The sequence below is a fragment of the Marmota flaviventris genome (assembly GCF_047511675.1).
Source record: "Marmota flaviventris isolate mMarFla1 chromosome 5 unlocalized genomic scaffold, mMarFla1.hap1 SUPER_5_unloc_1, whole genome shotgun sequence".
Classification (NCBI taxonomy): Eukaryota; Metazoa; Chordata; class Mammalia; order Rodentia; family Sciuridae; genus Marmota; species Marmota flaviventris.
In genome coordinates, this window is record NW_027287679.1 from 399,410 (window position 1) to 424,461 (window position 25,052).

General features: G+C 42.5%; 1 protein-coding gene and 1 pseudogene across 1 annotated transcript; both read left to right on the forward strand.

Annotated features, from left to right (window-relative positions):
• Nucleotides 1–384: 384 nt before the first annotated feature.
• LOC114082939 (zinc finger protein 709-like) lies at nt 385–15,855 on the forward strand. The gene is given in 7 exon segments (XM_071607100.1): nt 385–557; nt 6,273–6,325; nt 10,774–10,900; nt 11,156–11,216; nt 11,793–13,447; nt 13,450–13,751; nt 13,753–15,855. Coding segments are annotated over 7 exon segments (2,418 nt in total). The 5' UTR covers nt 385–526; the 3' UTR covers nt 13,942–15,855.
• A 7,408-nt stretch (nt 15,856–23,263) lies between these two features.
• Nucleotides 23,264–24,359, forward strand: LOC114079320 (poly(rC)-binding protein 2 pseudogene; annotated as a pseudogene).
• Nucleotides 24,360–25,052: the final 693 nt, after the last annotated feature.

Genomic DNA, 25,052 nt, shown 5'->3' on the forward strand with positions numbered 1-25,052 from the left:
AGGGCCTTCCTTTCCATAGCTGGGGCTGAGCCGTCTAAAAGAACACAGGTGAGGAAGGTCATGCAATTTTAAATCGTAATAAAATTCTCAAGTTTACTCCCAATCGTGAACAGCACAGTTATTTGTACATATGGCTGACATTCGTTAGTCCTCTTTGGTTGTTGCCTTCCTCACCAGGAAGAGTTCAAACGTTTCCCGCCAGGCTCAGGTACCCTCTCGCCAAGGAAGCCCTGCCTGAAAAGGGCTGGGCCAAGAGCCTGTCACTCTGGCCTGTTTCAGCCACCGACTGGTTAGAATAGCTGTCACTCAAGACTGTGAGGCGGACAATTAGGCGCTGGGGAGGAACTCTCCAATCAGGTGCGCAGACGGAGGGGAAGGGCGGGCTCTCGCAAACTTGCTCTTTCCTCCATTGCGCTTTTGCCACTTCGCTGGATTCCCGGGGACTCTGCATATCCTGGGGACCCGCCGAGGTCGGATACCGGACGTCCCTAGGAAGGACGGCGGGTCACTGGAGCCCCCCAAAACGATGAATGTGCGGCTAGTACTGGCCGGACCCGGTGAGCACCTGCCTTGGCCACGCGAGTCCCTGTGAGCTGCGGAGCGTGGGGCGGAGTCCCCAATGCGGGTGGCCTGGACCCTGTCCCTTATCCCGCGGGGTGGGGAATGCTTGGTGGCGGGTCCACAAGTCGGCTGCATAGTGTGTTACGAGTCCCTGCTGGCGGGTGACCTTGGACCTTATCCCCCTGATCCCGCGGGGTGGGCTGGGTGGCAGGTCCCCGAGTTCAGCTGCAGAGGGTGACCGAGTCTTCTCTGGCTAGTCGTCCTGGGTGTCTGTCTCTGGGCTGGGCTGGGCTGGGCAGGGCAGCAGGTCCCTGTCCTCTTCCGCTCCCTGTTGGCGACCTCTCTGGGTCATTATCTAGGCAGCTCATGCAGCCTGACGCTCCCGGAGTGTGCAGTGAGCAGGGGAGGGTGACATGGAATCCGGACTCAGGTGTGTTCTGTCAGTGACAGTTGGCCCTTGGGGTCCCCGTCTGTCCCTGTTTTCTCCACAGAATTAACCTGTGCACCCTCAGCACATACTCCTAAGTGTGCAGGAAGCTAGGTGTGAAATCCATTTCCCATTGGGACTTTGCTGCTCCTAGGGCTGGCAGCAGACCCCTACAGACCCCAGCTCTATTTTGTATTTTATTTAGATACAGGATCTCATTGAGTTACTTAGTGCCTTGCGGTTGCTGAGGCTGGCTTTGAACTTAGGATCCTCCTACCTCCACCTCCCAAGGCACTGGAATTGCATGCATGGGCCACCACACCTGACCAGATGGTGTTTTAATTTTGATAGTTTCATCTATTCATTAATTGCACTTCTAAAAACCGTTTTATTTTATTTTATTATTATTTTTTTAATGTGGGCAAAGTTTTCTCAGGAGTGGAAAGCAGAGAGGAATTACCTAGAAAGTCCTCATAAAGTCCTGATGCATCTCTTCATCATGCCCAGGAACAGACACCTGTGCAGAGTCTTTGGGCAGAGGTATTTTTTCAGTACCACACAGGGTCCTGTGTCCTCAGCCCATCTGTCCTTTCCTGGGGCTGCAGCAGGGTGCCCACAGGTGTGCTGTGCCTTGAAGGGTGTAGGTAATTTCAAGCTCTGCATCAGCTCCTCCTAGAGGACAGCCTGAGGTATAGGAAGCAGCCTCTCAGGGGAGCAGCTGGAGATACTCAGGTCAGGAAGTGAGATACTGGTGTTGAGGGAACATGACACACATGGTTCCTGCCCTCAGGATGCGTTCAGAGCTTTGAAGGAAGAACAGTTATCCTAAAGAGCAGGGGAAACTAACCCTAGCAAGGTGGAGCAAAACCCTACAAAGCTCTTCATCAGCAGGAGGTGGGTGGGAAGTTGTGCCTGGAGACAGATGGCCTGACCTGAAGCTGGAGTCTGACAGGTCAGTGTCCAGTGGTGCTGCAGCTGCCTGGATTTGTTGTCTTGGAAAGACTGGCTCAGGTATTTTAGTGTCAGTTTTTTTATTAATTGTTTAATGTAGTTTATTAGTAGAGCTGATCAGAAAATATTCCTAAAGAGTAAGATAGAGATATAATTCAGTAGGGAAAGAAGGCTAGAAACAGAAAAGAAATACTTGGTCTTATATTTCCTTAATTAAAAATTCTTATGTACTGGTTTTGTTCCCCAGAGTGAGTTTACCGAGTCTCTCAGATGCCTTTTTTGCAGGGTGGGGTGTGTTGCTAATTTAAAATATAATTCCAGGGCTTTGCTTTGGGAATGCTACCTGGGAATAGAAAAAGGGAAAACCTGTTTCAGTGTGGCTGCAGATATGAATGTATTCACAGAAGACAGTGTGGTAGAGAACTTGGTTTCTTCTTCTTTTTTTTTTTTTAAATATTTGTTTTTCAGTTGTAGTTGGACACAATACCTTTATTGCATTTATTTATATGTGGTGCTGAGGATCGAACCCAGGGCCTTGCACATGCTAGGTGAATGCTCTATCACTGAGACACAACCCCAGCCTTCTTCTTCTTTTTTTTGGGGTGTGTGTGTGTGTGTGTGTGTGTGTGTGTGTATGTGTACGTGTATGTAAGTGTGTGTGCGCTGGGGATTGAATCCATGGGTTTGAGCATTCAAGGCAGGCACTCTACCAAATGAGATAGATCCCCAGTCCAGAAGTGTGTTTCTTTATTACAAAAATTCAACCTCACTAAGTTAGTGAGGGCTTTGCTAACTTGCTGAGGCTGGTTTTGAACTGGTGTTTGTTCTGTGTCATCCTCTGAAGTCACTGGGATTATAGGCCTGCACTACTGCACCTGTCTAGTTAAAAATTCTTATGTACCTTTTTCTCCTTTCAGATGTGTTCTTTTTGGGGGAGCAGGGGTGGGAGAGGGGTTTAAAATAGAATTCTACAACTTGGCTTTGGAAATGCTACCTGGGAAAAGAAATAGGAAAGGTTTTGTTCCATTGTGGTCGCAGAAAGTGAGTATGTTTCCCCAATACATGTGGCAGACTAATTGGTTCATTATAAAGATTCACCGAATCATGAGCTCTTGTATTTTGGAGGGGAGCGCGCAGGGACAGGGGAGAGTCAGATCCCAGGTCAGAGAATGTTTCACCAGAAGTCATCCTGTTCTCAGGGGTATGTTTCACCAGAATGTTCACCAGAATGTTTCACCAGAAGTCATCCTGTTCTCAGGAAGAAGGGTATATATTGGTTTTTGCTGTCAGTGGGTTGGAGTTCAGGGTCCTGGTTCAAGGAGAGAAATTTGAGTCAGTTTTGCTTAACAAGTATTTTTCTGATCCCTGAAAACAAAATTGGTTCTCTCATCACTTATGAGGGGAAAAAAAGAGGGGAGGGATTTTCAGGATCAGTGTGTATGTGCCGTGGGTTAAAAAGTGAACATCTTTTAAGTCATAATGGGAAGGGGTTTCTGTGCAGGAATTGCTCTAGCAGAATGCAGAGTTGGGGTTATTGAATCAAAGATATTTTGCAGAATTCTCTTTGACACTTTCTTTTTCTTACATATCTTTTTATTTTGGCCAATCCTAAGTTGAGTCCTTTAAACTGAACCTAAGTGATGTGCTTTGCTAAAATCAAATCAGTGAAGTTGAGGAGGGGTGATGGGAGTCCCCAGTTTGTAGTTCTTTGCTCTCAGCAGGACTGGCCCTCCTGCCCTGCAGCTGGCATCTACAGTGGGGCAGTGTTGAGCTGACCCTGAACTAGGGTTTGTGCTGACTGGTGGTGTCAGAATTGAACTTTTGAGTGACTTGTGATTTGGAGAACAGATTGGTGTTCATCAAACTCACATGTGGTGTCAGAAGTGGTTTCAGGAAAGAGGCCTCACAGGCCAGGACCCTCATGTGCCTCCTGGTGGGTGCTTGGGTGCCAGTGACAACTGAGGTCCTGCAGGAGGGAACATTCCACTCTGGGGAGAGGAGAGCACAGTGACCTTCCAGAACCAAATGTCCCAGCTGCTCATGTTTTCCTCATTCCCTAGGAGAAGCCACATGAGCTGCATCCTCTGTGAAAGTGGTCCCCAAGCGGAGATTCCTGGATCAGAGGGTGCTTCCCTGAGCTGGTTTCTGTTGCTTCCTTTATCAAGTCTTGCTGCCGTACAATTCTAGTTTGTCCCAAGAATGTAGCAAGTTCATTTTTCTTTCTTTCTTTTTTTCCTTTGGTAGTGGGGATTGAACTCAGGGGCACTCAACCAATGAGCCTCATCCCTGGCCCTTTTTGTGTAATTTTTTTTTTCTTTTTTTAAATAGCCATTCTCTCACTGCATTGCTTATGCCTCCCTGTTGTGAGCCTGGCTTTGATCTCATGATCCTTCTGCCTCCCGATCACAAGCCAGTGGGATAACAGGCATGTATCATCTCACCCGCCCAAGAATTTCTTTCCTTCTTTAATGGAAGATTTTTATATTATGGATTAACATTTATTTGGATACAGTAATTTGATGTAACAAAGAACAGAGTTTTTGAAACAATTTTTTTAATGCTCAATTTGATATGAATCAATTCACCCATATATTCGTGTCCAAATAGGGATGGGTTGGCCCTGGGCAGGCTGCCTCTCTCCCTGCTCTCTCCAACCTCTGCCTGGAGGTGAGTGCAGTGCTAATTCTGTCTTTCCTTCTAGTTTAACCAGCTGTGAGGAAGCAGAATTTTTCTTAGTTCTGTCTTATTGAGTTTTCAGTACTTTAATGTTACCATTAGTGCTCTATCACTGGAGTTCTATAATGTACAATGTGTAGTTTCTCTGCCTCAGTTGGTTAGACTCCTGTGCTGTCTGAGTCTTTGGGTCTCCCAGTTTTCTTCCCTGTTCCTGCTTCAGGAACCTCACTTGTTTCCAGTTTCATTTTTATGTTTTTGACAATTTCATTCTATTTTTAAATTTGGTCCCCAAGTGTGTACTCTTTATAATTTTGTACACATAGGGAAATTCTCAGATTATTGATTATGGATAAACTGCACTGTAGTATGTGGAGCAGCTCTCTCACTGTTCATCCTTATGTGTTTACCCTCTTACCTGTCTATCCTTTTATACTTCCATGTGGCTATATATTGCTTTTCACTGAATACCATTAGCATGAGCAAATTTCAGTTTATATCCATGTTCTTTGAAATGGTTTTCAGTCATTTTCTCATTTTGAATTTATTTTTGATTTTATATCTTTTACTTTTATTATTCTCTGCACTTGAATTCTTTTTTTCTTGTAAAGACTGCAGACATCTGCCCTGAGGTAGGGTAGCCTTCTTGCACCCTATTGCAGTTTGATGGAGGAAACCCCTTTTTAATAAATGTGAGTGTATCACTCTCTTCTTTTGAATTTATCTTATAAAGAAAACCTACCGGACAGGGGGCATGGTGCATTTCAAGAGATAAATCCTTAGGTGTCCCCTCCTGGACACAGGGAATGAGTCCCCTTGGGCCAAATTTCAGCAGAGTGTGGCTGCCAACATGGGAATGTGTTTACCCCACTGTGTGTGGGTATTCATTCTGAACTGTGAGTGAGGCAGGCTCCTCATCTGAGCTGGCTCAAGTGGTTTCTTTTGCTTTCACTGAGTTTTTTCTTTCTTTTTCTTTTTCTTTTTTTTTTTTTTTTTATTATTGTCATGTAATTAGTTTTTCATTCACTTAATACTTGTACTTCCTGATTGTCTTTATATTTTTCTGTCTGAAAATTAGTTGACAGAGTAAAAGTGTGAGCAGGCCTTTCCCATGAAGCCCTGGCCTCTTCCCAAGTGATTTATGCCTGGCTTCCTCCTTCCCAGTCAGGCCTGACCAGGCGGCACACACCTTCTCTGAGGTCAGGTCAGGCTGCCTTGGAACTAAGGCTGTAATTCCTCACATATGCCTGGGACTCTGTGCCCAGAACAGCTTCCTAGCCAACAAGGCCTTCTTTGGAAAGCCAGGCTCAGCTCTGTGGAAATGTCCCCCTGTTAGGGCAGGTCCCCTTGCAGGGAGGAAGTCCTGCCTGAAAAGGGCTTTTGCCAATACCTTGTCTTCCTGGCCTACGTACTCAGGAGCGTGATGCATCTCCTGTCAGTCAGGGCCCCAGAGTGTGCATATTTGGGCTGGGGTGAGAGAGGGGTCTTGTGGAGCCCTGGCAGTCAGCAGGCAGCTGGTGGGAGGGGGTGGCCTTCCACAGCCTCAGAGGCCGGTATCTCTCACCCTGTGGAGCTCAGAATCCATATCCAGGACTGTGTCTTCTCTGCTGTGTGAGGCCCAAGTGGCTTTGGCTCACATTTGTCTCTCTGTGACCTGCAGGTGCTATGAGGTCCACAGAAAGGATGTCAGGTCTCCCCAGAAGGCGGAAAATGGTGAGTGTGTGGGGCAGGTCTGGTCAGGTGGGAGGTAGGCTTGTTACAAGTGGTGAACCAGCTGTGGCTGGCCTCTGGCCTCCCACTGTCATCTCTATAGTCAGCCAAGAGTACCTGAGTCAGATGCTGCTTCAGCTCAGCCCTTGATGGCCATGGTGTGGGCTGGTGCAGGTGGGTTCCCAGTGTACTGCCTGGTCTGCAGCCACTTTGGCAGGACCCTCTCTGCCCAGCTGGACCCCAGCCCTAGGTTCTCAGTGTGAAGTGAAGGTAGCAGGTCTCAGGGGATCCTGCCTTAGGTGTGGGGCTCCTGGGTAGAAGATGCTAGTCTGAGGGGTCTGTATTTCTTCTTCTTAAGGAGTCACCCTCCTTTCCCCCTCCTATGCCCTACCAGGGCTTTTGGTACATTCTTAATATTCCTGTCCTTTTCTCATATTTACAGATCTGACTCTCCCTCCAAGTTCACAGCATTTTCATTTCTTTTTGTGAATTTCCCATATGATGAAAGGAGAGAACAGTCACCTGGAACTTCACTGTTAAGAGAACTTGTGCCTCTCTCTCTCTCTTTTTTTTTTTCCTTCCCCAGGAATTGATACCTTATCAAATAGTGGAGAGGTTTCCTTTGGACCCCTCACAGGGTCCCATGTTTTCAGCCACTGTATTGCCCCACTTGGGGCTGCCTCAAGTCCTGTAGGCTGCCCTGTGTCCTACAGGAAGCAGGCAATTTTAGGCCCTGGGTCAGCTCCTTCTAAAGGACATTATAAGGTGTGTCATTCAGCTTGTGAGGGGAGCAGCTGGAGGCCCTGGGGCTGAGGAATGTCCTGGAACAGGCCTCATCTAGAGAGCTACCTCCTTGGGACATTGTCTCCCCCAAGCCCTGATCCAATTCCTTGGAGACAGGTGGACAGTGAGCCTGTGGATGTTGGTGCTGAGGGGCCAGGTCAGCAGTGATTCCTGCCCTTGCATTCTCTCACAGTTGTGAAGGAAGAAAACTCTCCCAGAGCATAAGGACCACCCCCAGTGCAGTGCTGTGCAAACCTGAAAGTCTCCTAGACTGGAGTCATGGTCCAGGTCTCCTGGGAGGGTGATCATGGAGTGTTTCTTTGAACAGGACCACGTGGGATGATGTCCAGCTGGCAGGGACCTTACCAGCCCCTTGATCCTTACACATCTGCTCCCTTAGCTCCAGCCCTTTCTGTGTTTATCACTTTAAAATGATCTGCTCACTTATTGCAGACCTGGGTTTCCTTAAATGTGAAATATATTTATTCAGAGGTGAGCAAGGTGAAAAAAAGTTGTTGTTTTTTTTTTTAATCTTTTCTATTTGATCATTGTTTTTATTGGAAATGTTTTAGGGCTTTAAGAAAAAAAATAGGCTATGTTTTTTGTTTGTTTATTTCTTTTGTGGTGCTGAGTATAAAACCCAGGGCAGTGCTTCCCAGATTTTCTCAAATTGCACCCCCTTTTTTTTCTTTCCACTTGTATTACTATATTAGTTATACATAATATTAGAGTTTGTTTTATTTATGTATCTTTTTGTTGTCAGGAATTGAACTCAGTGGCACTTTACCGCTGAGCCACATCCCCAGCTCTTTTTATTTATTTATTTTTAGACTGTCTCACTAACTTGTTTAGGGCCTTGCTACATTGCTGAAGCTGGCCTCAAACTTGCATCCCCTGCCTCCGGCTCACGGGTTGCTAGTATTACAGGTGTGTACCTCCTTGCCTGGCTAATGTTGGGTTTTTATTTTTTATATAGTATGCAAGCATAGGGTGTAAGTTGCTCTACTTCAGTCCCCAGTAACTCCCTTTTCTCTCTCCTACTCTCTTTCTGTTTCCTTACTTCTACTCTACTAGACTTCCTTCTGTTTATCTACAGTTTTCTTTTTTAATTAATGCTTTATAGATAAACATAATGGTGAAATTCATTATGATATGTCATCTATGCACATAGCATAATTTGTCCAACTTCATTCCAGTGTTCTCTCTTTTCTTTTCCTTCCTCCCTAATTCTCAATCTCCATCCTCTTCTGTACTGATCTCTGTTCTGTTTTCACGGGATCCTGCCTACCCCACTTTTTGTCCTGATTTTCCTTTAGCTTCCACATATGGGAAAGAAAACATTCAGCATCTGAGGTCTGGCTCTCACTTATTTCACTTAGCATGTTGTCTTCCAGTTCTACCCATTTTCATCCTGATGACATACTTTCATTCTTTATGACTGAGCAAAATCCCATTGTGTATGTGTACCTCATTTTCTTTATTCTTTTTTCTCTTGGTGACGTCCTGGGCTGGCCTTGGATATGGGGAACTGTGGTGTGACTTTATCACTGTAGCATGTTGATGTTGCACAGGGCGCTCAGGCTGCTCCCTGCAGGATGGTGCTGAGTCCCAGGGTTTGCAGTAAGGACTGAGGTGCATCATGAAGTTATGTGAAATTTGAGGCTATTCCAGGGTCACATTTGTTCTGCTTCTTTTTCTGTGTTTATGTGTGGAGCAGCTCCACTGCTATTTGGCTGACCTTCTGCTCCCTGGAGGTGTTTTCATTTCTCATCTACGTGGTGTTAAAGGTACCATTAGTGCCACCTTTGGTGACTGTTGACTTGAAGCAAGTTTTGTACTAATTTCATTGCTAGTCAAAATGCTCTTTTTCAAAGTCCTGTGGTATTTTGGGTCCCTTGTAATGTTGAATGATGTTTTGCATTTCTAAAAAGGAATCATCACCCGGGATTCTGATGGGTTTAAATATAACTGGTAGATTCTTTGGGAGTATTACCACCTTAATAATGTTAAACCTTTGTTCCATGAGCATGAAATAGTTTCTCATTTATTTGGATCTTGAGCTTCTTCCAAGAAGTGTTACAGTTTAGAAAATAAGTTTTATAGTTTCTATTGTGTATGTATGTAGCATATATTATTATTATATTATTTATTCTTCTATATTTATTCTTGGAGTGTCATTATAAATGAATTTTTAAGAATTGCATTTCAGAATTTTATAAGGGCAAAGCTGATTTTTGATTATTAATTGATTTTTATTGAGTTTTGTTTACTAATATTTTCACCCCTGACCTTGGGAACACATCTTCCTCTTGGGTACTTCCAGGCTTTGAAAATCATGAGTGCTGGTGCACTGAACTTTGCAGTACAGGATTTTGTGTGGACCTACGTTGTGAACTCATTTGGGTTACCTCAACTTTGCGAAATGGCTTGAGATCCAGGAGCCACCGCTCTGACACATGAGATAGGGTTGATCACTTCAGCCTGTGACAGCTGAGTGGCTGTGGGCCTGTGAGGAGGTTTGTGTGAGGCCTCTGTGTGTTAGAGCCCTGGGACTTCTCAGGTATGGATCTCCCTGCATGTCGCAGGCTTTCTGGTAGGTTCAGCAATGAAGAAACCCTGTCAGATGTCCTTGTCCACTTGTAGTAGAGACTGTAGAGAGCAGGAAGCCAGAAATACAAGGCAAATGTGTTACCTGTTCCTACCTCTATCTTTGTGGTGGAATTCTTGATTTTGCCTCAGTGTCTGGTGCTGTGAGAGTCGGCCCTGAGGTCTGGAATGGTGTGATTTTGTTCCTGGCTTCCCTAGTAGCCCCCCTCTTGGTGTGTTTTCTAGAAATGGTGAGAGCATGGAGACCTGGTTTTGTTCTTCAGTATAGCCTCAGGTTTTGTAGATCCCCATGGCTTTTTAGGGTGTTTTATTCATTTCCAGGTATGTGCGTGTTAATGTCACAAAATTGGGTTTGCTTTTTGTCAGCTGCTGCTGCTTCATTCTTTCTAGGTATCAACACTTCTCCAGATGCATGATACGCAGATGTTTTGTACAATTCTTGTTCTTTTTTTTTCTTTTGAGGTGTTGGGATTCATTGATCCTAGAAGTTCTATTGTATGAGTGGGAAAAAATAACATGATATCTGAAATAAACATTATCATTCAGCACATCCTGTGCTGCTTACCTACACTGTCAAGCACTGTGACTCAGTGTAAATGCTTAGTTTGGTGAGATCCTATCCAAATCTTTACCACCTTCTACCAGCTAAACTACAACTTTGTCAACAGATATTTCTCAGGATAGGTGTTGACAAAAAGACTAATATTAGCTCTCCTCTGCACATGAGGTCGTAGGGCTTCTTCATTCCATGTATTAGTTATTCACCTTGAGAAGATCTTAGGGGTGACCTGAGAGCATACCTTACTTTCTTGATTAAAATTGAGAAGGGTATTTTTTTTTTTTTTTCTCTGCTGATGCTTTCCTGATAGTTCATTCTTATATTGGAATGCCCATTTGGGGAAGTGAGTGCAGACAGAGTACAAGTTTAACAACCAAATCAGACACTGAATATTTGGAGATCACAGAATCATGTAGAATCATCTATTCTCACATATAGAGAATAGAACTCTCATGCTGTCAATCTCTCCTGGTATACCCTATACTTTTGTGGGATATTTTAGACCTCAGTGGCCTTTGAGGATGTGGCTGTGAACTTCACCCAGGAAGAGTGGGCTTTGCTGGAACCTTCCCAGAAGAATCTCTACATAGATGTGATGTGGGAAGTCCTTAGAAACCTGGCTTCTATAGGTAAGGTATAGGGAGTTTTTTTTTTTTTTTTTTTTTTTTTCCCCTCATGAATTTGGAGTGTGAGAAAGGGAGTACTTTAGGGAATAATATGGGCCTAATGTCATTGCACTCTGCAACATAAATACCATAATCCTGTCTCCTCCCTGCCTTTACCATCTTTTTAATGGGTGCAGTAGAGTTGTCCAAATTGTAAATCCCATAATGCATTCTGAAATCATGATGATGCATAATGACTTTTCTGGGACTACATTTCAGGAGACACATGGGAGGACCAGAACATGGAATATCAGAACACAAATACCAAGAGAGACGTAAGGTAATTTGTACTCATATGAGGAAACCGAGTGCCTTGAGGGAATTCTAGCACATCCTATAGTTCCACAAATAAGCAACAGAAACAAGCATGAGATGAATTATACTTATTCTTTTTTCACCAAATATGGACTTTAACGTAAGATAGTTGTTTACTGTTTTCAAAAACTATTGAATTTTTGACAGTGTTAACAAGCTTCATTTATGATGGCACCGCTTTAGTAGCAGCTGTGGAGAAGCAGTTTACAAAGTAATTGTTACATTGATTTTCAAAGAGCATACAGTATAGATATGACAAAACACCAGTACTTTCCATGATATTGGTAATAGTATAAGTCCAAAGCCTATTAATAAATGTAAAAGTATTAATGATCCAAACATAAATTGTACTTGTAATTATTATTATTATGTTTTTACAGAAGTCATATGGTAGGCTCTGGAAGACTTTGAAAAGGTACTCAGTGTGGAAAAACCTCAGGGAGATTCCACATCTTAGTCTTAAAAAAACATTCCTGCTAGTCAGTTCATGTGAAAGCAATATGTGTGGACAGGTCTTCACATGTCACGTTTTCCTTAATAGGCCCATCATATCTCACTCTGCAAACCAACCATATGAGAAGGAGGAGTGTGGCGGAAAGCTATATGAATGTAGAGAGAAGAGAAAATCCTCCATTTCTCTCACAAGTGTTCAATGCCAGGTGTCAGAGCACACTGTAAATGGACCTAATGGAGGTCTGACATGTGGAAGAGAGTTCAGTTGTTCCAGGTGTTTTAAAAAATATCAACCATCTCATACTGGAGAGCAGCCACCTGGATGTAAGCAATGTGGAGGCGCCATTACTATTTCAAATAACCTTCAAATGCATGAACAAACTCCTCCTGGAGAGACGACTTACAGATGTAAACAGTGTGGGAAAGCCTTCATTCATTCATATTCTCTTCAAAAACATAAACGAACTCATACAAGTAAGAAGCGCCATGAATGTAAAGAATGTGGTAAAGCCTTCATTAAATTCTCTTACCTTCGAATACATAAACGAACTCATACTGGAGAGAAGCCCTATGAATGTAAACAATGTGGTAAAGCCTTTCCTTCATCCAGTAAACTTCGTAAGCATGAAAGAATTCACACTGGGGAAAAGTGCTATGAATGTAAAGAATGTGGTAAATTCTGCACATGTTACTCTGAACTTCAAATACATGAACGAACTCACACAGGAGAAAAGCCGTATGAATGTAAGCAGTGTGGCAAGGCTTATGCTCGGATTTCTCACCTTCACTCACATGAAAAAACTCATACTGGAGAGAAGCCCTATGAATGTAAACAGTGTGGGAAAGCCTTCGCTACATCTGGTAACCTTCAAATACATGGAAGAACTCATACTGGAGAGAAGCCTTATGAATGTAAACAATGTGGGAAAGCCTTTATTTCTTCCACTGCCCTTCAAATACATGAACGAATTCATACAGGAGAGAAGCCCTATGAATGTAAGCAGTGTGGGAAAGCCTTCATTCGATCCTCTGCCCTTCGCTCACATGAAAGAACTCATACTGGAGAGAAGCCCTATGAATGTCAACAATGTGGTAAAGCCTTCACTCGGTTATCTTATCTTCATGCACATGAACGAACTCATACTGGAGAAAAGCCCTATGAATGTAAGCAGTGTGGCAAAACCTTCACTCATTTCTCTACCTTTTACTCACATGAAAGAGCTCATAATGGAGAGAAGCCCTATGAATGTGAGCAGTGTGGCAAAGCCTTCATTCATTCCTCTAGCCTTCATTCACATGAACGAACTCATACGAAGCCCTATGAATGTCAACAATGTGGTAAAGCCTTCACTCGGTTACCTTACCTTCACTCACATGAACGAATTCATACTGGAGAGAAGCCCTATGAATGTAAGCAATGTGGCAGAGCCTTCAGACATTCCTCTAGCTTTCGCTTACACGAAAGAGCTCATAATGGAGAGAAGGCTTATGAATGTAAGCGGTGTGGCAAAGGCTTCATTTATTCCTCTAGCCTTCGCTCACATGAAAGGATTCATAATGGAGAGAAGCCCTATGAATGTAAGCAGTGTGGCAAAGCCTTCAATTATTCCTCTAGCCTTCGCTCACATGAACGAATTCATACTGGAGAGAGGCCCTATGAATGTCAACAGTGTGGTAAAGCCTTTACTCGGTCATCTTACCTTCACTCACATGAACGAACTCATGCTGGAGAGAAGCCCTATGAATGAAACAATGTGGTAAAGTCTTCACTTGTTCCTCTGAACTTCAGGTTCATGAACAAACGCATATTGCAGAGAAGCCCTATGAATGTAAGCAGTGTGGCAAAGCCTTCAATTATTCCTCTAGCCTTCACTCACATGAACGAACTCATATTGGAGAGAAACCCTATGAATGTCAACAATGTGGCAAAGCCTTCACTCATTCCTCTACTCTTTGCTCACATGAACAAACTCATAATGGAGAGAAGCCCTGTAAATGCAAAGAATGTGGAAAAGCCTTCACTGTATTAGCTTACCTTCGAAAATATAAAACAAATTCATACTAGGGAGAAGCCCTATGAATGTAAGCAGTGTGGCAAAGCCTTCAATCAGTCCTCTAGTCTTCACTTACATGAAAGAACTCATACTGGGGAGAAGCCCTATGAATGCAAAAAATGTGGAAAAGCCTTCACTGCCTTCTCTTACCTTCAAACACATAATCAAACTAATACTGAGTAGAAACCTTGTGGATGTACAAAATGTTTTAAAGCCTTCACTAGTTTGTTTAACCTTTGAGTACACACATAAATTCATACTGGAGAGATGCCCTATGAATGCAAAGAATGTGGGGAAACCTTCATTGTATTCTCTTTCTTTCAAATACATAAAGGAATTCATACTGGAAAGAAGCCCTATAAATGTAAGCAGTGTGGCAAAACCTTCACACAGTCCTCTAGCCTTTACTCACATGAACAAACCCATATGGGAGGGAAGCCCTATGACTAAGCAGTGAGTCAAAGCCATCACTCAGTCCATTCTATTTCACACACATGAAGGAATTCATGGTAGAGAGAAGCCCTATAAATGTAAACAATGTTGAAAAGTCTTCACTACATTGTCTAGCCTTAAAAGGCTTAATCAAAATCATTCTGGAGAAAATTATTAGTGTGAACACTGTGGGAAAGCTTTTCCTTGATTACTTTTGCTCACATGAACAAAATCATACAGGAAAGAAGCCTTACGAATGTAAACAATGTGGAAAGCCTTTGCTTCAACTGGTGAACTTCACTCCCAAGAAAATATTCATACTGGAAAGAATGTTACCTGGGTATGTAAACATTGAGGTAAAACCTTTAGTCCTTCCACTTGTCTTCATGTGCATGAACAGGCTCATGCTGGAGAGCAGCTCTATGAATGTAAACAATGTGTTAAACCTTCATGGTGGGGTTGCAGCTCAGTGGTAGAGCCTTTGCTTAGCATGTGTGAGGCACTGGGTTTGATTCTCAGCACCACATATAGAAAAATAAATAAAACAAAGGTTCATCAATATCCAAAAAATTGAAAAAAAAAATCATTTTTTTTTTCTTTTTCTCTTTTCCTACAAATGCATGAACAATCTCAGTGGAGAAAGGGCCTGTGAGATTAAATGGTCTGGTAAAGCCTTCAGTAGTTTGGCTTACCTTCAAATACTTTAAAAATGTAAACAGTCTGGTGAAGATTTGACTAGTTATGCTTATTTTCATATACGTGAAGGAACTTATACTGGAGAGAGGCCTCTTGAAAGTAAATAATGTGGTACAACCTTTGCTAATTCCAATTCAATTTGAAAACTCATACCAAAAAAAAGACTGTATGAAAACAATGTGAAAAAGCTTTCAGGACTTCCATTCTCCTTCAATTGCATAGCACACTCGTATCACAGAGAAAAAATTTGATTGTGTATTGTGTAATTTTTTTTTTCTTTTTAGTTGTAGTTGGACAGAATATCTTTATTTTACTTATTTACTTTTATGTGGTGCTGAGGATCTAATCTAGTGTCTCACCCGTGGTAGGCAAATGCTCTACCCCTGAGCCACAATCCCTAACCTGTCTTATTATTAGCTTCAAATCACAAACAAATTCATACCGGATAGAAGCCTTATGAATGTCAACAATGTGCGAAAGCTTTCAATTGATCTTCCTACCTTCAAATACAAGAACAAACATACTGGTGAGAAGTTCTTTGTGCATAAACAATGTAGTAAGTCATTTGTTGCAGTGACATTTAAAAACATAAAATAACTTCTGAAACAAAGCTATATTAATATAAACAATCAGAACAAAGCTATATTAATGTAAACACTTCCCTTTGGTGCAGTTCCCCTAATAAGCATTAAAAAAATGATAATTAGAAATGCTATTTCAGGGACTGGGGCTATAGCTCAGTGGTAAAGCGCTTGCCTTGCATGTGTGAGGCACTGGGTTCAATCCTCAGCACCACATAAAAAGATAAAAAGATACTATGTTTTCATCTACAACTCAATAAATATAAAAGAAAAAGAAATGCTATTTCAATGCAAAAGTTCTGGGAAATAATTCAGTTTTCCTGTTCATTTTCAAATATGAAAGGATTCACACTACAAAAACTCTGAACATTAAAGAAGTGATAAATCATTTTTCCCTGTTGCTTTCAAAGCCATTTCACTGACAGTGGAAGAGAAACCCTCTAAATGTGTGATATTTACTTCTTATACATGAAAGGTAATGGAAAAAAGTAATGTGTGAAAGAGTCTAATTTTTACAGTTCCTTTGAAGAACAGAAAAAAAAAAAATTGTACAGGTTGAGAAACTCTGAACCAGAAATCTGATAGAGCCTTTACAAGTTTCAGTTTGATTTATGCGTCACATTTCCATTGTACTGACAGAAATATTGGAAAATTTGACCTATGGGAGGGAAGATTTATTTTGGCTCATGGTCATATAACTTTTTCAGTGTATCACAGACTGACCACCTTGCTTTAGGCCTGAGGTGAAGCAAAACATAATATGGAGTGATGTAGGGAAAGAGAGACTATTTACCTCATGGTGGCTTGGAAGGAGGGAGAGAGAGGGAGACAGAGAATGAGTTAAGTACATCATTGGTTGCCTAACAAGTTTTGTTTTGCAGACTGTAGATGTGGCCTTTCTATTTTAGTGTTTCTGCTTCCCTTGATACTCTAGTGTGCACTTGTGATGTGGTTCACATCTTGATGCCTCATGGTCCAGGTCCAGGTACAAAAAGAAGAGGAAAACATGATGCTAGCTTCTAATAAAGCATGGGAGAGGCTACCTCAAGTATTCTGAGGGCAAAATCCCTAGTCAGTGTGTGGGCTGTTCTTAGCACACTAACAGCATTCCAAAAGTCATATAAGAAGGTTTGATGGTCTTAGGCAAAATCACTATGCATTTTGTACTAACCCTAATAAGAATGAATCACATTTCTTTAAGATTGAGGTGGTGACTTCCATTGTAGGTTATTGGGCAGCTAAAATCTTTCAGTACCACACAAAACATGAGCACTGCTGGGGTCAGAGGAATATATTACCTGTGTAAAGTGCAAGTTTGCATGAGTACCCCAAATTTTTCAGAGGAAATTTATGTAGAGAGTAGTAGTTTTGTGTAGTGGGCAGTTCTAGAAACCTACTAACAAATGACATTGGTCACCAAGACCCTTCAATGCTTCTTGCTATGCCAATATCCCAACAATTATGCTGATCTCCTGGTATCAAGGTACAGGATGGTTCTTTAGTTGGCCTTGAACCAGCTCAATTCTTCCCCACCCCTGTTGCTTGTAAGTGTCAAGAATAAAAGTGAAGTGTGGACATAGAAGAATAAAGAGCAATCCCGTGCACCACTGGCCAAACTTTTTGTGTCATGGAGAAGGTGAAGTGGGAGAAGGTGAAGTGGCAGAAGGCAAAAGAGGCGACAGACATGGGACAGACATGGTGAACTCAGCAGTCTCTTTCTCCTTTTGTTAAAATATTTTTGTTGTTGTTGTTTTTGATGGACCATTTTTTTTCTTAAATTTGCTTATTTATATATGGCACTGGGAATCAAATACAATGCCTCATACATACGAGCCAAGTGCTCTACCTCTGAGTACTTCTATGCGTGGACTCCACATGGGTATTTAAAATATTGCCTTCAATAAGATACTGATTCATTTTTTTTATACAAACTTCTTCCCAAAAAGAAGTTTGTAGTGTAGCAGAAATAGAATAAGAAAGAGGTCAACAGTGTTAGTGTTAAACCATGATGCAAAGAAAAGACCACTGACTCCAATTTAAATCAAATTAAAGCAAGCTTGTAATTCTGACCAGCAGGGACTGTCCCTCTCCTGAAATATGTGGGAATAGAAGACAGTACTCCAACTATCTAGGAGCTCAGTTTTATAGCACAAAAAGTTGCAACAAGGGGGGGTGTCTTGAGAACTTACAGGTAACAGGATTTTGAAATGCATAATACAAAGGCAAGTAGTAGGTTAAAGGTCTAAGTGGTTCAGCACTTAGGGAGTAAATATAAATCCCAACATCAGAATTTATGAGGCACTATTAGAGTTTCAGAGAGGATTGTTATCTTGTCAGGGAAAGCCAGAATTTATGAGGTACCACTGAGGTTTCAGAGAGGGTTGTTCTGGTCAGGGCAAGCCAGGCATGGGTGAGTTCAAGGTACAGGCAGGAATTCCAAAGAAGTTGATAGATCTCAGGAATTTATAGTAAAACAGAAATTAACTTTTCATGACTCTGTGACAAGATGGCTCCCAATCTTAAGATGGAATTAGGCTGGGTTCATCAGTTAGCAGAGCACACAGTCACCAGGGGTTTGAGAAGGGGGACTCTGGTGGAATAGGGAAAGTAGCAAATGATAAGCTATTACTTTTATTAATTTGGAAAGGGGAATTTGGAACTTTTTAGAAACTCCAACCAGAGACATACTCTTAACTCAGAGTTTTGTTCTGTATTGTCCTAGGGTTCAGGATCTCTTTATTAGGGGAGCAGTCCAGTTGAGAAGTGGATCCTTCAGAAATCTAGCTTTACAGTGAAGGGTTTATCTTACAATGCTCTGGTGATTTCTCAAAACAGGATTTTTTAAGTTGGAACCTACAATTTTGGTATAAATATGTATGAGGGTGCTCTCTTAGTCCCTATAGCCATCTCAGTCATAAATATATATGTATGTTAAAAGCAAGAAGATTTGTGTGTGGGGGAGTAGTCTTCTCACCTTTGTCAATAGTTTTTTAGAGACATGACATTTCATTTATTTAGTGTTTTATTAAAACAAAAAAAATGCACCTCATTGATTTGGAGGCATTTATTTTCTCTTTTATGTTCTCCAATTTATTCCACAGATTTAGAAACTTTTTTAGATTCAAACATCTCCAGTCTTGTCACTATAATTATATTTGATCTTTAGAAGGAACAATTCCTTTATCTGGAAATGCACAGGTTCCACAGTGGAGATGTTTTAGAATTCTTGCATTCATATAGATGTATGTGTAAGTATACATATATGCGAATGTATTTGTATATGTTGAGATTTGTGTGTGTGTGTGTGTGTGTGTGTGTGTGTGTGTATATATATATATATATATATATATATATATATATATATATATATATATATATATACACATACATACATACATATATACATATATCAACCTGCTTTTGTTCACAGTCCAGTTTCTCTCAGTCCCAATCTGACTGACATTGAGCTCAAATTTACACTGGGCATAATCTGAACATTAAAATATTCATGTAAATAAAGAACTCACAAAAAGATTTGTAGCTAAGATCTGAGAGACACCTTTGGGACTTACCAATATGTAATGATAAATCAGTGAGTTTAGGGACTCCCCATGTTTCCCAAACACTGGTTATTTGAAATAATAGCAATTCACAAATAGAGGAAATCTGCTATTGATTCAGGGGTCTAGCAAGGGCTTATACAAAGAACACTTATGAGTGTCCAGAAGAAAGGCAAATTAAGAGTATAATTGTATAGGGAGTCCTTGGTGGTTTATTGGGGTTTGGAATTAAGTTAACCTGGTTTGAAATTTGGTTTTCTAATATAGAATCAAGATCACAGTCCAGTAGACACAAAAGCTGGTAATCTCCACAGAATGTCATGTGACCTGCCCTCAAGGCCTCCCCTGATATGGAAGCATCCTTTCCCATTACCATGCTGAAAGAATCCATGAGCTGACTTTGGAACCTAAAAGAAGGCCTCATGTCACTAGGGAAGTGTAGGATTCCACGAGGATGGTGGGTGGGGAAGCAATGACAGAATGACAGACATGCCACATCTTCTTTTCTTTAGAAGGTTGAGTTCTGGGGGCTGCTCCTGTGGAAAAGGGGGAGAGAGGCAGACCCTGTGGACATCTCAAGACACTGATTATGGGCAACTGAAATACTTGTTTTCCTCCTCAATATTGGTAACTTGCATGTCTTATGTGGTTGTGAGAGACTGTGTTTCAGTTTGACAGAACTTTTCTAGAGAAGATGCAGACTTGAGACAGGCACTGCCTTGAAAGAAGAATGTAGGCAACATTTTCTCCTAGGCCCCACCTGGTGAGATAGGTACATTGATGGAAGGTGGAAATGACCACTCCCTTTCCTGGGCCACAGAGGGTTGGAGATACCTTTTTAAAATGAGGAAGTACTGGTTTCCCTGGGAATGTATGCTTTTCTGCCTGTCCTTTAGTCTCCTGTGCTGGTTAGTAACAGAGCTGTTCCACTTCACACTGGTGAGGATAAATTAATGAGGAAATGAAGTATGAGAGGCAATAGTGATACAATGAGCCCTGGTACAGGTCTGAGTCAATGTATTTTCAGAAATGGTCTATGCTTCAACTTAGGATGGACAATAGCCAGAGGAGTATACACAGTCCTGAGAATAACTGCCTCAAAATCATCATTTCTCCCAGTAAATTCATGCTGATAAAGTTAATACTGAAAAAAGAAAAACCATCTTTACAATTTCATTGAGAAAACCCAGTAGTTTTCCTGGTGACACACTTTTGTATCTGAACCATCAGCTTTTGAAAATAAGGGTTGACTCACCAAGACTTGCCCTATGACACTTCAAACCTCACCTCAATATATTCATCCCTCTATGTTCTCAGATTCGAAACTATTTCTTGTGACCTTTGTCCATTGCCACTCACTTTCCTATACTAAAATCATGACTTCAATGATTTAATGTCAGATCTAAAATCCTATAAGCATGCATCTGCAATTTGCTTTGTGAGTGTCTGTCAAAGTGACATATCCCATGCTGAACTGCTTCCTGAGTGAAGGAGTGTGATTGATGAGTGGGCTGTGAACTAGAACACTACTTTTTAAATTCCACTTACAATGACATTGACAATGATTCCAATCAGTATGTTTATCTGAACAATTTCAACAAGATTCTTTAATGCACCTTGGTATAAAACAACTGGATAGAAGAATGACTGTAATTTTATTCTGTGGTGAAAATTGGTGGCACATGTGTGTGGCAGTATCCCCGGTTACATAAGGTCTTTTATAAGAATGTAAAGAAAGTATTGATTGATTTATTATCTGGAGTATAAAAACAAAACAAAAAAAAGTCCACCAAATATTTTGACATGATTTGGGCTTATCAAAGAGGAGCATAAAGAATGATGCTTGGGACTATTCAGTGTCCAACCTAGTGTGTGGTGTGTGTGTGTGTGTGGTATGTGTGTGTATTATATTTCACACACACACACACTTTTTTTTTTTTCCTTTTGATATCAGTATTAGCTGCAGGGCAGGCTGAACAAATGTTAGCTGCAGGTGGGCTGAACACTCAACCCCCATCCTTCTGGTGCCTTATAGCTTATTTGCCTCAAGACTGAACATTGAAACCCACTCAAAACTGAACACTCAACCCTCACTTGTCTGGTGCAATGGAAACCCACATTGGGCCCCTGCCTGAGGGCAGAAGATGACACCCTTAGCAACTGCCATATGATCCAATCACTATGCCAACAAGGCAGCTTGCAGACCCAGAGATCCCATTAGATTTTGGCTATAAAAATTCTTTCCTGCCAGGCCCTCCCCTCTTCTCACTTTGCCTTCCCCCTTTGCTTTCTCCCTCTCTTTCTTTTCTCTTTTTCTTCTCTCTCTCTCTCTCTCCCTCCTCCTTTTTCTGTCGATCAGATACTGCTACAATAAAGATCTCTTGGTCATTCTGAGTGCCATGGTCATGTTCCTTTTATTTTGGTGCCAAAACCTGGGAAGAAGGTAAAACTCAGAATTGACCACCACAGTGGTCCTTAGGGACTCCCTCCTTCAGATTTGACCTCTGGGTCCAAAATTATTTCTCTTTCTCTACATAGACCTCACAGATCATCTTCAGAGGACTGTGTAACCCCCATGAACACATAATGGAGTACTGACTGTTGATCATCTTGTCAGCCTCAGTGGAGCAAGGCATGTTCCAATTTAAGGCCACCTACCAGACTCTTTCTAAAATGTTTTACGATGGGCCACTGGGCTTCAGAATGTCCCAGTACACAAAGAGGTGCATGGCCTGACCCTAGCCCCCATATTCTTGTAGGGCTAGCCATCGATGATTGATGGGGTCTCAAGACTCCTGTATCAACAAATCCAATAACCATGCTGGAACCCAGGGTCTAAGTGACTGTCCATGGTCACTTTCCTTTCACCAGGGGTTGAATTCAGGGGCACTCAAACATGGAGCCACATCCCCAGCCCCTATTTTGTATTTTATTTTGAAACAGGGTCTTGCTAAATTGCTTAGTGCCTCACTTTTTTGCTTAGGCTGGCTTTAACTCTTGATCCTCCTGCCTCAGCTGCTGGGAATACAGCGGTGTGCTGCTGTGTCCAGCACACCTAGGATATTTCTTTGCAGCAAAAGTGGCATCCAGGAGAATCTCTGCTGCCCCAGGTCTTTTCTCCTTGTCCTACCCCTCCTTCTCTATCTCCTCCTCTGCCTCCACTGCCTACTCCTCCATCTCCTCCTTCTCTGCCTTTACCCCCTCCTCCTATAACTTCTCCTCCAACCCCTCCCCCTCTGCCTTCACCCCTCTAACTCCTCCAAACTACTTCCTCTACCTCAACCCCTCCTCCTCCCTTCCTTCAATCCCTTTCTCCTCCACCTTCCCTCCTCTTCCTCCTCCCCCTCTTCTGCCTCCGTCCTCTCTCTTCCTGCTGTACTCCTCATCCTTTGTCCACAGTCTTCCTCCTTCTCCACCCTTTCTCTACCTCTATTTCCTTCTCTTCTCCACCCCCTCCTCCACATCCTTCCTCCTCTATTTCCTCTTACTCCTCCTCCATCACTTCCTCTTCCCCTCTTCTACTCCCTCCAACACCTTCCTCCTCCCCCTTTCTCCTTCTCCATCCCCTTTTCTTTCCCTCCTCCACTTTCATGTCCTCTTCTTCCTCCTATATTTTCTCCTCTGCCTCCACTCCATCTTCCTCCATCTCCTCCTCCTTATTTATGCCTCTTAGCCATACTCCCTCCTTCATCTCCACCATATTCTAAGCCTCCACCCCTTCCTGCGCCCCTACTTCATTCCCTTCCTCCTTCTCCTCCCACCTCCTCCTCCTACCTCCTCCCCTTCTCCATTCTTTATTCTCCATCTCCTACTCTTCCCTTCCTCTGCTCCCTTTTTCTTCCACCCCCTTTCTCTTCCTTCATCCCTCATCCTCCTTCTTCTTTCTTTATCCCTCCACCCCTTCCTTCTCTCCCTTCTTTTTTGTACACTGCTTTCTTTTCTCCTTCATCCTCCTCCACCCCTCTTCCTCTACTCCCTTCCTTTTTCTGCACTCCCTTTTTTCTTCCTGCCTTCCTATTTCTCCATCTTTTTCCTAATCCTGGCTCCTTCCTTCCCCATCCCTTCTTCCTTCTCGACCCCCCTTCTCCTTTGTGCTCCTTTATTCTTCATCCCCAGCCCCTCCTTCTTTTTGCCCAATTTTTTTTTTTTTTTTTCCTTCAGTGGCCTCACAGCTGCAGATTTTGGCTTTTACCCCGACTAGTGACCAAAGTCTTGAACACTCAAAGTCCAATTCCTATAACTTTGTTCAACATGGACACCAGTGGGATTAAAGGAGGATTAAATGTCACAACATTCAGCTACTTATGCATATAAAGAAGATGGCAGTATCTTTCTGAGAGGAGAATCAGTTAAGATGTGGGAGGAGAGTGCTGCACATATGAATGTTGTAGAGGGAATTGTGCTGGGAGAATGGACACATTGGCTGGACCCACTAATGCCAACTTCAGAGCTTTGTTATAATCATTGACAAACTGGAAGAGAACATCAGCAACTCTGTGAACCATAGCACACCTGCCAGTAGACACCAGTCACTATGAGCCTGGTGGTCCCTGCTAGTCAGTGTGGCTCCCTCATTAGAAAACATGTTTATGAGATGAAGGAGATTTGACAGAGCACAGGGGCTCAATCACAGGTGACAAGGACATTCTCCCTAATGCAGCTGGGTGGGCCTTTGCTATTGCAGGCATTTCTCAATCCATCACTGAGTGTGTCAAACAGATGTGCATAGTCATGTTAGAGTCCCCCCACTGGGTTGCTCATGCTATACTGCCCAAGATGCCATCTTCTGCAGTCCTCTTTTCAGGGATCCAGGGCAGGTACAGCACAAGCAGCAACAGTGCACACTTTTCCCACATCACCTCATCCATGTGCCTCAATCCTGATATAGAGAAACCCCTCTAGAGACCTGTGCCATTCAAGGACAGTCTGCCATTCCATAGCTAGCCTTGACCAAGTTGCACCAATTGGCAATGCAACACTCTCATTGTCCTGGGACACAATGATCACACGGGATTAAACAACATTGATTCCAGCTCTTCAGATGTGAAAGGCTGTCCAGCAGGTTTGCATGCACCTGGTCAGGCTACTCATAAACTCAGTGTCCCAAACAACTTGAATGGCTGCATAATCAGGTGTCAAGGCACCAAAACAAATGAGATCCTTCAGATGTCTGGAGCACAGGTGAATATTGTGAGCCCAGTGGAAGATCTACTGATAGCAGCTCACCATCACTGAATCTGCTGCCAGCAGTATCCTGGCTCAGAATCTCATCAAGCTCAGCCTTTCCTCAGAGAGAGGTGGCATGGGGAGTCATGGGAACAATGCAGATTGATCTCTTATCCCTTTCATCTGCTCACTGCCACTCATGATCCATCTGTTTAGTTTCTGAACAGTGATTCCAGGTTTTACATAGTTTGTAAATCTTAAGATTCTACACACTTTATTATCCACTCATGGTTGTTTAATATTATTTGTTCTAATTAGTTATATATGACAACAGAATGCATTTCAATTTATTGTACACAAATGGAGCATACATTTTCATTTCCCTGGTTGTGCACGAAGTACAGTCAAACCATTTGTGCAACCATACATGTATCTAGGGTAATGCTACCCATCTTGTTCCACTGCCTTTCCTATTTCCAGGTCCCCTCCATTCCTTTCACTCCCCTTTGACCAATCTGGGGTCTGAACCCAAGGGCACTAAACTACTACAACACATCCCCAGTTGTTTTTAATATTTTATTTAGAGACAGGGTCTCCTTAAGTTAATTAGGGCATCTCTAAGTTTCTGGGCTAGCTTTGAAGTCTCAGTCCTTCTGCCTTAGCCTCCTGAGCCACTATGGATTACAGGCATGAGACACTCACTATGTCCCACTGAAATAATTTGTTTTATAGATTCTCAGTTTAGTATGAATCTAAACATCCATATGTCCCCATCCAAATAAAGGTCAGTGAGCCCTGGGCTGGCTGCCCTCTCTCACTGCTCTTCTCTACCTCTGCCTGGAGATAAGCTCAGTGCCAA